The sequence below is a fragment of the Megascapheus bottae genome, chromosome 4 (assembly GCF_031878675.1).
Source record: "Megascapheus bottae isolate mThoBot1 chromosome 4, mThoBot2.hap1, whole genome shotgun sequence".
Classification (NCBI taxonomy): Eukaryota; Metazoa; Chordata; class Mammalia; order Rodentia; family Geomyidae; genus Megascapheus; species Megascapheus bottae.
In genome coordinates, this window is record NC_143512.1 from 5074858 (window position 1) to 5088824 (window position 13967).

Consider the following 13967-nt stretch of genomic DNA (forward strand, 5'->3'; position numbering starts at 1 on the left):
ACTATCATTATTATCAGCATGGTGATTATCATTGATCAGAGCGTACTCGACTGATTACAAAGTATCTCCTTATAGTCATATGCTCTTGTACTATTTTTTTCATAATAGTAGAATACTTCTGCATATTGAAAACAGATGATTTTATTTATTTTGCAGTGCTAAGAATGCAATCCAAGGCCTCACACATGCTGGACAACTGTTCTGCTACTGAGATATACCTAGACCTGTCAAATTGGACCATTTTTTACTGGCTTACAGTATTATACTCAGTATGCTGTATTTATATGAAAAATAATGCTTCTCTTCCAAAATTATTTTCACAAATGTTAAATGCTTTTTTTTTGGAGGGGGGACTTGAACTCTGGGCCTGGGTGCTGCCCCCGAGATCTTCAACTCAAGGCTACCACCCTACCCTTGAGCCTCAGCACTACTTCCATACCCACCACAGCATGGAACCTCTTCCTCAGTGGAGGATGTGGTCGAGGAGGTCTGCAGGTCCTCGGCCAGTGCCTTCTTCTTGGAGAAGCTGATAATGCGGTTGATCTTGCGGCCCGCCGCCCTGCTCATGGAGCCCTTCAACTCTGCCAGGCTGCTTTTTTTCCCTTTGCCACCTGCCGAAGAGACGGGTTAGACAAGTGGGAGGCTCCACCCATCCTTGCTCTTCTATCACTATGCCCAAGGGTAGGCCCTCTGCCCCCACCAGCGCTGGCATTCTCCAGCCTGAGACAAGGGAGGAGGGCTCTACCTTGTTCACAAGCTTCCCGGCGACCGAGGGTGGAGCCATTGTCACCCATGCCCAGACTGTCTGAGTCTGACGTCTGCTTCTCTTGGGACAGTCTCTGGGGAGGGACAGAGACAGCCTCAATCAATTCAGTCTCCCCGCAAGTCCCCAAGCACGTGATAAAATAGCTAACATTGTCATCAATTTTTATGTGCCCCATACTAACTAACCCAGGTACTGCGAAGATGACGACTTAGCCATGGCTGACTGTCTATAGGGGAATGAGGTGATTAATTACAGTTAATGGAGTTTTCACTCTATTCAGCAGGTGACTGGGGGCTGGGAGGGCATTTAAGCAGGATACTAATGTAATGCAGTAGGTAGTGGGGACCGACAAGAAGGGGTAAGCCTGAATGCAAAAGAGCCACTAGAGAGTGCCATCCTGGCAAGATGAGACTTACAAGGAGAAGAACCAACATGACAGCGAGAATAAGGATGGGCAGGCAGACATTTTTAAAATAGGGGCACACCTGTAGAGTTTACTCAGGAGCCTGAGATGGCTAGCTTGGGCAGGAAAGTCTGTCAGACTCTTATCTCAAATTAACCAGCAAAAAGCAGAACTGGATGTGTGGCTCAAGCGGTACAGTGCCAGATGAGTGAGCAAGAACACAGAGCAAGTGCAAGGCTTTGAGTGAAAACCTTAGTCCTACCAAAGAACACGAAATGGTCAAGCCAGGACTTGATATCAGTGGAATCTAGAAGCGATACTAGCTTGGAGGATGGTTAAAAAAAAAAAAAAAGGAACCCAGCTGGGTGTTGGTTGCTCACATTTGTAATCTCAGCTCCTCAGGAGGCAGAGAGCTGAGGATCAGGGTTTAAAGCCAGCTTGAGTAGAAAAGTCTGTGGGGCTCTAATTCCAATGAATCAGCAGAAAACTGGAAATGGCACTGTGGCACAAGGTGATAGAGCACTAGTCTTGAGCAAAAGAGCTCAGGGACAGCAACTAGGCCGGCCTTGAGTTCAAGCCCCACCAACAAGGGGGGAAAAAAGGAACACCCACACATACACAATTTTCTTTTAATGAATTATAAGGATAGAGGACATAAAAGGCCTTTCTTCACCTGTCTTCTAAATAGTGAAAAGCAGCAAGGCTTCCTAAAGGAATAAAAAGACAGAAAGCATGCATAGCATGCCTGGCACCCGGGAGTCCTGAAGCATGCTGTGTCCCCCCCTGCCTAGCCCTAGACACAGGCTCTCTCGTATTTGCACGTCCATGAGTGCAGTAGGCATCTTGTGAGCATTGACTGACTGCGTTGCCTGCTCTCTTGAGTGTGCACAGAACAGCATCCCGGGCCTGTGATGTCCTGGGGGGCGAGGGACTGTGTCCACTTCTGGGTTAGAAGACTGGTGGAGTGAGACGTACCTTGTCCAGATCCAGCTTGCACAGGAGGACTGGGGACCTGGGGGTCTCCGCTGCCTCGGTGGTCTTGCTGACTTCTCGGATAACCTGTGGAGAGGACACATGCCGGGGACAGGTGTGCATTCAGGGAGGCTTTGGGGGCAAAAGGCAGTGGAGGGGTGGATCGGGGCTCTGGGGCTGGGGTCACTGGGAGATGTGAAGGGCTGATGCAGCCATCTTCACAAACAAGTGTGGGGTGGGTCAGGGTCTTGAGGGGCTTTCTCCTGTGTCTGTCCTGTGGATGGGACAGACAAAGGGCGGGAACCAAGAGGCTTGGTCTCATGAGTAGAAAGGTCTTGGGAAAGCCACTTGCTTGCTCTGGCTTCCATACAGTATGAGAGGTGGCCAGCCCTCCGTTGGTGTGGTCAGAGGACAGAGAGAGGGATGAAGGGAATGATGAAGCCTCACAGGATGAGGCTCACATGCGGGGAGGAGGTGATAAGGCAGAGACCAGATACAAGCAGTGTGGTGACCTTTACTATCTGGGCCCTGGCCTGCAAGGACATCTTGAACTCCAGGCCTAGCTAGAGCTGCTTCTGACCCCAGTGGACAGATAGGAAACTGAGGCCCAGAGAGGTAAGGCCCTTTGCAGAAGATCACACAGCTAGGGGGAGCTGCAGGGGCCTGGCAAAGGCCAGAGAGGCCAGAGGACCCCACATACCTTCAGCCACTCCTCGGCCTGCTCTCGGCTCTGCAGTGCCAGCACCAGGACCTCGGCAGCGCCCTGGGAGAAGCGCAGCTCGTGTCTCTTGTGCCGGCTGTCCTTGGGCACGTAGACAACAGTGCAAGCCTCCAGTGCCAACCTGAGGTTCGGCTGCCGGTCTTTGGAACTCTTGTAACACTGGTCAGGGAGAGAGGGCGTTTGGGCTTTCTGGAGTGGATGGAAGACTAGACACCCCCACCCCACTCCAGTCTAATAGGGAGGCCTTTGAGGGTGGGTCTTTAGGAATCTTCTGGTCCAACTGCCTGTGAGGAGAAAGAAGATCCTGATACAATGGCAGGAGGATTGTCAGGCCACCAGGACCAGAGGACATGCGCAGTGGCTTGGGAGGAAGCCAGGGGAAAGGGCAAATGGCTGCACCCTGGGGGAGAATTCTTGCAGCTGGAGAGCTGGCCTGGAGGAGTCAGTTCTGGGTCAGAAGTGATTCTCACTTCTGCATTCGTATCACGAGGTCAGGGTTCCTTGTCTACCAGAACTGGACAGTGACATTAGAGAAAAGGAAAATTATAGGTGAATTTCTCAAGCAACATACTTGCAAAATCCCTTAGCAAAACACTAGCAATGGAATTCACGTGACTCAAAAGGAAACTGCATCCACACAACGGGGCTTGTTCTAGGAATTCAAGGGTGGTTTACAAATTTAACTTCTAAAAATCAACCACAAAAGCTTAGTGTTGTTGACTCATGCCTGTCATCCCAAGTTACTCAGGAGGTTAAGATCTGAGGATCAAGGCGCAAAGCCAGGAAAGTACGAGACTTTTATCTCCATTTAGTCACCAAAAAAGCAAGCGAAAGAATGTCAGTCTTGGGTGAAAAGGTCAAGTGGCAGTGCCCAGGCTTTGAGTTCAAGCCCCAGTACCAGCACACACACACACACACACACACCAACCACATAGCTGGGTACAGAGGCTCACCCCTATAATACTTGCCACTTGTCATTTGGGAGGTCAAGCTAAGGAGGGTCGTGGTTCCACATCGAGATGGGGAGGCTTGAGACCTCATCTCAACAGGAAAAGCTGGGTATGGGGCAAGAGCCTGTCATTCATACCAATTAAAATGGGAGAAATACACAGGGGACCAGTGTGGAAGATGGTATAGGCAAAAATGAGAACCAATCTCAAAGGTAACCAGAAGTCAGGCGTCAGTGGTTCACACCGATGATGCTGGCTTCTGTATTAGAAGGCTAAGATCTGAGGATCAAGGTTCAAAGCCAGCCCAAGCAGACATCTATGAGATTCTTATCTCCTGGTAACCAGCAAAAAGCCAGAAGTGAGGGCATGGCTCAAGTGGTAGTGCACTGAGCTATATGGCAAAAAGGGCTCAATGAGGAATTCAATCCTCGTAAGTTCAAAGCCCTGAATCCAAATCCGAGTATCTCTGAAACCACACAAGTCATCACATGAACAGAAAAACAGAGGGAAGATCCCACGTGTGAGGTAATGAGAAACTAAGAGTGGAGGATGGGGTAATAAAGAGCTGTGCTAATAAAGAGCATCTATCAACACCCACAGGGCATGCAGCCCTACTGCTGGATGAATCAAGCTTTCCCTTCGAGATTTGCACTAGGACCAGCCATTTGCTTCATCCTTCTATTCTTGAAGCTGAAGGTCTCAGCCATCCGTCAAAGCAAAGGGGCAGAAATGAGTCCCTGGCAACCCTCAGGCTGGTGCCGGTCTGCACTGAGCATTCACAGCCCCAGGGTGAGGAAAAGAAAAGTCTCGTTTCAGACATGTCTTAATTGAGCAAGGCTTGACAACAGTGTTGTTGTTATTTTTTTAAAAGGGGAAGAGCTGTTATTATTATTCTTTTCTGAAATTATACTCATCTTCTTGCTCTGGAATTCAAGGTGCATTCTTTTTGATGAAACGATAAGAGATGGTGAAATTGAAATAAAGTCTTTAACACCTGACTTATGTAACTCCTCCGTGCAGCTTCAGGAGATCGGTGTTTACAAAATACCGGGAAACAAGGGTGGAGAAAAGGTGTATGCGAACTTGAAATGGGTATCTCTCGATCAAGGGACCTGTGTGTATGCACTGTGGGGATGAACTCAGGGCCTGCAGCTTGCTCTACCACTTGGGCCACACGGTCAGTCCTCTTGCTTTTAGTTTGTTTTTCAGGTATGGTCTCCGGCTTTTGTCTTGGCTTGCATCAGACTGATATCCTCCTACCTCTACCTCCCCAACAGCAAGCCAGAGGCACCCGAGGCTCTTGCAGGCATGCGAGGGCTTGCAGGTGAGGGCAGTTCCGCTGGGTGGCACTCACCAGGAGATGGTCATCCTTGATGAGCGTCAGTTGCTTGGCCCACTGCCCAAAGCGCTTTTTCCGCAGCAGGAAGGCGCATAACCGGCAGTCCCGCACCAGGTGCATGGAGGCCTCCTCAGAGGGCCACTGGTGCCGGGGCTGCGGCTCCTTCCCTTCTTCCTCTTCCTCATCGTAGGACTCGTAGGAGCTGCTCATGGCATCAGAGTCATTGTCTGCAGCGGCAGGGGAAAGGCCCATCACTGTGTCGTCCCTGGAGATCCCTTTTCACCCCCTGCCCAGCCCTGGGCTCCAGACCATGGAAGGGGGACACAATCGCCAGCATGAAGAAGGAAACTGGGCAGGCACGCATGTGCGCGCTCTCTCCCTCTCCCTCACCCCCGCACCCTGTCCTAAGATCAGTCACCAAGACTCAGTGCCAAGGCCATACTCGGGACTCCTGACTCCTTCCTGTGGCTGAACCCAGGAGTCTCAGAAACCAAGGGCTTTGGGGCCTCCTGGCAACCCCAGTCTGGATGAGGGATGGAAAGGCGGGCTGTGGAGACTGGCATTCCTGGGGACAGAGCCTGTGTGAACAGAGATCCCCACCTCCCTTTCCCCGTACTTACAGGAGCTCTTCAGCTCCCCATTCATTCTGGTGCTGGGGTAGCTGCTGTCCGCATCTTCATAGTAGCTATCCATAATTGAGTGGGCTGGACTGTAGCCATCTGCAGTCAGAAAAAGCCCAGCTTGGAGAAGTGTGGTAGAGACCAAGAGAGTGGGAGAAGGGGCCTGGATACCATGCTTTTCCTCCGTGAGAGCAGTGGAGCTCAGGGTAGCTCCAGCCTGCGAGAGGGTGTGGGGGTGTCGTGTCCCAGCCTTACCTTTGCTTGTCCTCCCTAATTAGCCTTTGTGCTCCCGTCCCCAAAACTACCCTCCCCTGTCACACTCCAGGCCTGTGTTCGTACTATCCCTTGTACCTTCTTATCTTGGACCAGAGGACTCCTACTCATCCTTCCATACCCAGCTCAAAGATCTTGCATTTGACCTTTCCAGATCAGTGACCCCAGGACAATGGAGGGGTATGAGTGTACTGGTTGCAGCTCTGGTCTCTGCACTGAATGACCAGCTGGACTCAAGACCTCCTACCTCCTCCTGCATCCTGGGGTCTTCCACCTCAGTTGGTGCTCCTATCACTTGAGTCACACCTTTACTTCCAAGTTTTTGCAAGTTCATTGGAGATGAGTCTCTTGGTGAGCCAGGTGTTGGTGCCTCATGCCCTATAATCCTAGCTACTCAGGAGGCTGAGATCTGAGGATCACAGTTCAAAGCCAGCCCAGGCTGGCAAGTCTGTGAGACTCTTATCTCTAATGAACCACCAGAAAAGTGGAAGTGATCCTATGGCTCAAAGTGGGCGAGTGCTGGCCTTGAGCTAAATAGCTCAGGAACAACATCAGACCCTGAGTTCAAGCCCCACAATCAAAAGAACAGTCTCATGGTCCTTCCTACCCAGGCTTGTCGAGGAACCATAATCCTCAGGTCTCAGCCTTTGGAGGTGCTAGGATTACAGGCGTGATCCTGTAATGCCCAGCTCTCCTCCCTCATAAAGGCAATTTTCTCTCTGAACCTCTGGAATGTCCAAGGATGGGGCTCTCTAGAGGAAGTAACAACAATGAGTCTTGAGCGGTAGTAAGTGATATCTGGTGAACATGCTCTTCTGGGCTTTGGACTGTACTGCACACTGCAGGCTTAGGGGCCTAACAAACTGCACTTGTATCAGTCATCCGGGGACTTCATCCTCAGACATTTAAAGTCACTGGAGTGAGTTATTTGCGCTGAAAAAAAAAAAAAAACTGATGGGACAGGAAACTCTAGGCAGACATCAAAGTAAAAAAAAAATAACTATGATGAATTGGAATAAATGTATTCAACACAATTTATCTTTTTTTTGTGTGTGCCAGTCCTGGGGCTTGAACTTGGGGCTTAGGTGCTGTCCCTGAGTTTTTATTTTTATTTTTTGCTCAAGGGTAGTGCTCTACCACTTGAGCCACAGCTCCACTTCTGGCTTCTTGGTAGTTAATTGGAGATAGAATCTCATGGCCTCTGATCATATAAAGTAACATCTATGGAAATCAACCCAAGGAAATGGACATTGGAGTTCTTTGTCGTTTTTGTTTTCTTTCCTTTGGTCTCCTTTGTTCATGTGTCTGTCTTTGGGAGAGTAAGGGTGTCACAGAAATGGAGGGACAAGGCAGAACAAATGCAGCAGTGGCACTCACTGGACACTATGCTGAAAATGAACTCTACAACTTGTGGGTGGAGATGGGAGCGGAAAAACTGGGAGAAAGGGAGGGAAGGGAGTGTCACTGTCGAAAAAGAAATGCACTTTTACCTGACTTATGTAACTATCACCCCTGAGGCTCATTACCTTTGTAATAACAATAAAAAATTAAAAAGAAATTATAGGGCTAGAGGGAATAGATGGGGATTAAGAGAGCATAATAGAGGGTAAACTTGTTCAAAGTGCATTGAACACACAGGAAATTATCACAATGAAATTTCCTTGTAATAATAATGTGTGCTAATAAATTATTACTATTAAACAACAACAACAAGCTCAAGGACTTTTCTGCCTGGACTGGCTTCCAATCCTAACCCTCAGATCTCAGCTTGCTGAATAGCTAGGATTACAGGTATGAACCCCTGGCACCTTGCAAACGCACTTTTTTTTTTTTTTTTAAACCAGTCATGGGGCTTAAATTCAGGTTAGGCCCTGAGTACTAGCTCAAAGCTCGCACTCTACCACTGGAGTCACGACGCCACTTGTGGTCTTTCCTCTTTATGTGGTGCTGAGGAATTGAACCCAGGGCTTCATGCATGCTAGGCAAGCCCTCTACCTCTAGGCTGTATTTTCAGCCCCCCACTTTTTTTTAAAGAGTCTTAAAGGTTAAGGATGGGTAGGCTGGTAAACACCCAGCTACTGAGAAGATGGAGAGAGGACAATCTCCACAGTGAAAGATCCTATATAATAACAACCTAAAAACAAGAGTGAGAGTGTGGTTCAAGGCGTAGAGGGCTTGGCTGGCAAGGGTGAGGCCCTGAGTTCAAACCCTAGTACTCCCCATCCCCACATGCACGCCAAGTTTAATTTTTGCCTGGACATTGGGTTGGTGAAGGGTATGTGATATAGGCTTGATGTGACTTGATTTCAAATCCAGTCTCCACCACTGCTGAAAAGCACATTTCCCTGTCTGGACACCAGTGGTATGTGCCTGTCATCTAAGCATCGACTCAAGATACTTAGATCTGAGGATTGACTTCAAAGCAGCCATGGCAGGGACATCCTTTAAGTTGTATCTCCAATTAACCATCAAAAAGTTCTAAGTGGAACTGTGGCTGACCTTGAGTGAGCTAAAGGACCATGCTCAAGCCCTGAGTTCAAGCCCTGGTACTGGAATATCCCCTCACCCCCCAAGAAGGACAAAGCGCTATACAGACTGGGTGCAGGGCCTGGCATATAGCATGTACTAGGTAAATAGCAGCTGTCATGATTATGGCTTCCTTTCAGTCCCACTGGAAGCAGAGAGAGAGAGAGGTTCAGTCCCACTGGACAGGTGAGGAAACGGCCACTCACAGTCTGCTAATGACTGCCTGGATCAGTGCTGGGGTTGCCAGCTCTGGGGTGAGCATTCATTCTCGCTCCAGGACTCCTTCCTTTACCCAACCCGCCCTCCCGCTGCCATGTTCTGAGGGTTCTGCTCTGGGCTCCTGGCCGCTCCTGTCCATCTGTTTCCTGAGGGCTGATGTTCCCAGCCATCCATTCCACCCACTCCAGTGAAGCTCAGAGGCTGCCTGTCCCACAAGGCACTCTGAGACCTTCACTGCTGTCACTGACGTGGACTGGGGGTGTCAAGGCCAGAGGAGTGGGAATGGGAGGGGTACATGGAGAAGAGGGCAGGATCTAACATTTGGTGGGAGCTAGATGTGTGGAGAGGAAAGAGACTCTGGACAAAGCCCAAGGCCCTTCCTGAGCTTCCCCCCACCAACCCCTCCCGCTACCACTTCAGATCTGGGCTCCCAGGAGGGGAATTCTCTGTCCTATCTGAGAATGCAGACACATCTCACGTGACCAAAGAGTATGCTTTGGGATTTAGGACCCAATATCACTCTGCCTTCTTCTTTCCTGTCCTTGGGTGGATGAGACTGGAAATGTGGCCTGCTTTCCCTCTAAATAGCTACCTGAAGGGACTGAAGAGGCCACAGATAACCTGGCCCCACCCCACCACAGTCGAAAGATGAAAACAACCCAGTGGTTCCTCAGCTGGTGAATGCATAGACAAGATCTAGTGGTAAGGCTCAAGCCTAAGTGAGCCTAGCTGCTCAGGGGACTGAGATCTGAGGACTGAAGTTTGAAGCCAGCCCAGCCGGAAAAATCTAAAGTCTCCTACCTCCAAATAAAGAGCAAAGAGTCAGAAGTGGAGGTGTGGCTCAATGGCAGAGTGCCAGCCTTGAGTGAAAAAGCCTAGCAAGAGCATGGGGTCAAGCCCTAATACCCCACACCTCCAGGCACATGCACATGCACATGCACATACACACACACACACACACACACACACACACACACACACACACACCCCAGAGCAATGTATTTGGCACAGATCTGTGTTGAAAGCAGATGTATTGGTAGACAGGGAAGGCTTCATGGTGCTGTCTGAGAATTCTGCGAGGGCCCAATCTACAGAAGGCAAGTTGGTGGTTGGTGTGCTGGTAAGTAAAGGCACTAAGGAAAGCCTGCTTCATGACAGAGTTTCTTTGGGTGGCGATGAAAATTTTGGGGATTGGGGAGTAGTGACAGACACACGAGGAATATACAAAATGCCACATTGGCTGGAAATTTTCAAATGGCGGAAATTGTCAATCTTACATTTTCCTGTGGTAAAATGTTCTGAGTAGAGGGCTAGAGGCATGGCTCAGCAGTAGAGAATCCGCCTGGAAAGTTCAGAGCCCTGAGTTCCCCCCCCCACATACACATAAGCAGTATAAAAATTATGGTGATGATGGTGATTATTTTGTCAGTTGTGGGCACTGTTCCCGGGCTTTTTCACTCAAGGCTAATGTCCTACCCTTTGCTCCTCCAGAAGAGCAGAACTTACTGTGGGAGCTGATGTACTCAGGGGACTTCCCGGGTCCCAGAGGAAGGGCCTCTTCATAGTAGTCCTCAGGTGGAGGCTTGTTGGGCAGTGGTGGAGGGAGGTCGGCTGCCTGCAGGGGGATAGAGTAGGCTGTAAGACAAGATGGCCCACACATGGGCAGGTGGGGTTCCCCAAAGGGGGTTTGTGGTCTAACTGTGAAGGTGTAGTGTGTGTGTGTGTGTGTGTGTGCATGGACGCATACATGTCTGTGATACTGGGGTTTGAATTCAGTGACTCATATAAGCCTCATACTTGCTTGACTGGGACTGTCCCACTTAAGCCAAGCCTCCAATCCAGCTTTATTCTAGTTATTTTGGGAATAGAGTCCCTTAAGCTTTTCTCTCTGGGTTGGCCTCTAATCATGATCCTTCCAATCTTAGCCTCCTGAGTACCTAGCATTACAGGTCTGGACCGCCAGTGCCTAGCTTTAGAGTCATAGCTTTATTTATTTATTTATTTATTGGCCAGTCCAGGGCTTGAATTCAGGGCCTGAGCACTGTCCTTGGACTTTCTCAAGGCTAGAGCTCTACCACTTGAGCCACAGCACCACTTCCGGCTTTTTCTATGTATGTGGTACTGAGGAATCGAACCCGGGTCTTTGTGCATGCTAGGCAAGCACTCTACCACTAGGCCAAACTCTCAGCCCCTAGAGTCATAGCTTTGAATAGTCATAGAGCTGAGAAAACTTGAGCAGATCCATCCAAATTCTTCTTATGCAAAGTACATAGGCAAAAGAGTTTTGCTGTAACATCTTTGTTTTACACACTCCTGAGTGGACCTACACAGCATTCTCAAGCACCACGAGTTCTGCCACATCTGCCACGTCAGGAGGAAAGATCCCACTACTGAGGTAAACCTCTCAGCAGCCCCAGCCTAGGTTTTGGAGCCAGCCCCTCCCCCACTTCTCCCCAACTTTACAACTTACTGTGACACAGTGGGCCCTGCACAACCAGGAGGGCCCCCAGGGCGTGAGAGAGAGCGAATCCCCGCCCCCCACTGGGCCCAAGCCACAACTCACCCTTCTGAGAGCTGGGCTTTTGGCCGGCTCAGGGCTGGTTCTCTGGCTGGGTTCCCCATCGTCCTCTGGCAAGTCCCGGAGGTCACCCAGGGCACAGTCTACACAGAGCCAAGCCAATGGTCAGAGGAAGCCAAGCATGAGCAGGTAGGGGGGAAGATGACCGGAAGTTGAACTCTACCATCTTTTCCACTGGTCACCTGAGGAAGTGGCTTCAGCCACCCCCTGGGACCCTGGCTGTGTAAGCTGGCCATACCACCCCCTGCTTCACCTGGCCCGGGGACAGGATGGAGTCAGATCATCTGTGTTATGGGGTCTGGAGTTCTTCCAGGGCTACAAAGGCACAGGGATTTCCCTATTGCTAGTCCAGCAGGGGTTCCGAGATGTTGCTTGCTACTTGAGGTGAACAGTGCTCTCTTCCCCACCAGGAAAGCCCATGCCAAACTGCCTCCCAATGCCAACTCTGGTGCTCGCAGGTCTAGATCTCATTCCCGAGCTCCAGTGAGGGTGGCAGCAGGCACATGGACCTGGCTGCACATTTGTTCCTGCTCTTCCTCAAATCTCAGGGATGATTTCCTGTAACATTGTGGCTACACTCGACACTGGAGTGGGTCCAGAGCAGCTAAGGCACTGCAGCCATGCCCCATTAGAGCTGAGCCTAGTCTAGTGAAGCACTCTCCTCTCTGTGCACAGACGGGAGAGAGGGCTTCATGCTGAAGTCAGGAGAGGGTGCTTACCAAATTCTTCAAAGAGAGACTCCACGAAGCTGGGCCCCGAGTGCAGGTCTGCTGTGTTCACATATAGACACGAGACTTCCTTTGCTGGGTGGGGAAGGACATTGGACAGGGAGTTAGGGTTGGATCACTCATCTCAGACTTTTGTGTCCTTCCCCCTCCCTCCCTCCCTCCTTCCTTTCCTCCCCACTTTCCTCACTGTCATCGAGCTACATTGCCAGTCCATTTTTAGTTATTTTGAATCATGGGCTCTAGTGAGGAGCAAACCCATTAGTCCTTTCAGTCTTTCAACAGTCCCGTCAGGGCAGCTGCTGACAATCAGCTCTGTTTGGGAGACACAGAGACTGAGAGTCACCAGGGGTGACCAGGGTCTGGTGTGGCTTGTGAGAGCTACTGAGATAGACCATGCTGTCTTCTGACTTGTGTTATCGAGGGAAGGCTAGCGCTGGGACAGGTGAGAGGCTGAGCTCACAGGTAGGGGAAGAAATGCAGATTTCCAGGGACACAAGCAAAATTTGGGGAGATGCAACTCGTGAGGATGAGGGTGTGTAAGAACATATATTTGTGTGGTAGTGTGCTTTCCATGTGTGGTGTATGTGCGCTACGTGCTCATGTATTATGCATGCTGGGTGTGGTGTATATAAGTACATTGTATGCCTGGGCACATGGTGTGTGCATGCTCGGTGTGTGTGCTGAGTTGTGTGTTAAGCACTTTGGGTCTGGGAGTGTGGTGGGTGTTCTGCATGTGAGGTGCTGGAGGCTGGGAATAGAGGATTGTTAGGGAAGGACAAGAACCAAGTCCAGGAGCACCCTGGGTCAGAGTGTGACAAGCACACACCAGGGTCCTGCACAGGCCTGGGGGAGTTAGTGAAGGTTCAGGAGAGGCAATGCTATGTGTGTAAGTGGGGCTTCTCCAGGCTGACCTGGGAGGGGCTGCAGGCTCTGCAGGATGGAGGCCACGGCCATCTTCTTCTCCAAGGTGCTATCACTGAGGTACTCCTGGTCCAGGAGGCTGAGAAGCCCAGTGAGCTCAGGGAGCAGCTGTTCCAGTACTAGGGAGAAAGACCAGTCAGGCTCTGGGGCCAGGGTTTCCTGCTCCCATCTGCGCCAGGCCAGTGCCTGGTGTACCAGGAAGATGCAGGGCCCTCACACAGCTGCCCAGGACTGGCCCTTCCAATCTCTGTGTCAGACATCAGATGCCTCACTTTGAAGACTGGGCTCACTCCGACTCTATGCCCAGCCCAAGCCAGACGCAATTTAGGCCTCTTTGTCCCATGCTGTACTTGCTCTTTCAGGGGTCTCAAAGCAGGCCTCAGGCCAGAGCCCAGGGCTGTCCAGGACACAGGCAGGAAGGGAGTCTTCCTGTCCCATCAGTTCATGTGCTTAAATCTCTGGAACCTTCTGTTTCCGGTGCCTTGGCCAGAGCCAAAGGAAACATTAACCCTTCCCGCCCCAATGCCCAATGTGCCGACTGCCACTCTTTCTACATGCATGTTAGCACTTCTCAAAACCTGCAAGTATACAGGGATCACGTAGGTCTTACCAAAATGCAAATTCTGGTTCAGGAGAATGGGAATTTGGTGGGAGCTGAGGTTCTGTGTTTCTCATAAGCTCCCAGGTCTGGGGTCATAGTGAGTTGTAAGATCCTAGAGCGAGAAGTCCTTTAAAGATGAGCTGCCAAGAACATGATGTCATTGATGTCTTCCAAAACAGCAGACTAGGGGTCTTGGTTTGCCTCAGAGCCAAAGGCAAAGGCTTTATTAGAGTGGTAGCCTTATTCTGCTTTGTAACTTTTTAATTTAGTTTTTATTTTAATGCCAGTCCTTGGGGCTTGAATTCAGGGCCTGGATGCTGTCCCTGAACTTTTTGCTCCAGGCTTGCAAC

At 50.3% G+C, this 13967-nt stretch overlaps 1 protein-coding gene across 1 annotated transcript in view; it reads right to left on the reverse strand.

Annotated features, from left to right (window-relative positions):
* Positions 1–13967, reverse strand: part of Afap1l1 (actin filament associated protein 1 like 1) — a 56095-nt gene that overhangs the window by 16693 nt on the left and 25435 nt on the right. Inside the window, exons 2-11 of the mRNA XM_090331247.1 lie at positions 13007–13135; positions 12087–12170; positions 11353–11450; positions 10296–10404; positions 5772–5870; positions 5167–5378; positions 2842–3021; positions 2145–2228; positions 746–839; positions 444–611 (exon numbers count right to left, since the gene is read on the reverse strand). Coding sequence (XP_090187373.1) covers positions 444–611; positions 746–839; positions 2145–2228; positions 2842–3021; positions 5167–5378; positions 5772–5870; positions 10296–10404; positions 11353–11450; positions 12087–12170; positions 13007–13135 — 1257 coding nt within the window. The remainder of the gene's footprint in view (positions 1–443; positions 612–745; positions 840–2144; positions 2229–2841; positions 3022–5166; positions 5379–5771; positions 5871–10295; positions 10405–11352; positions 11451–12086; positions 12171–13006; positions 13136–13967) is intronic.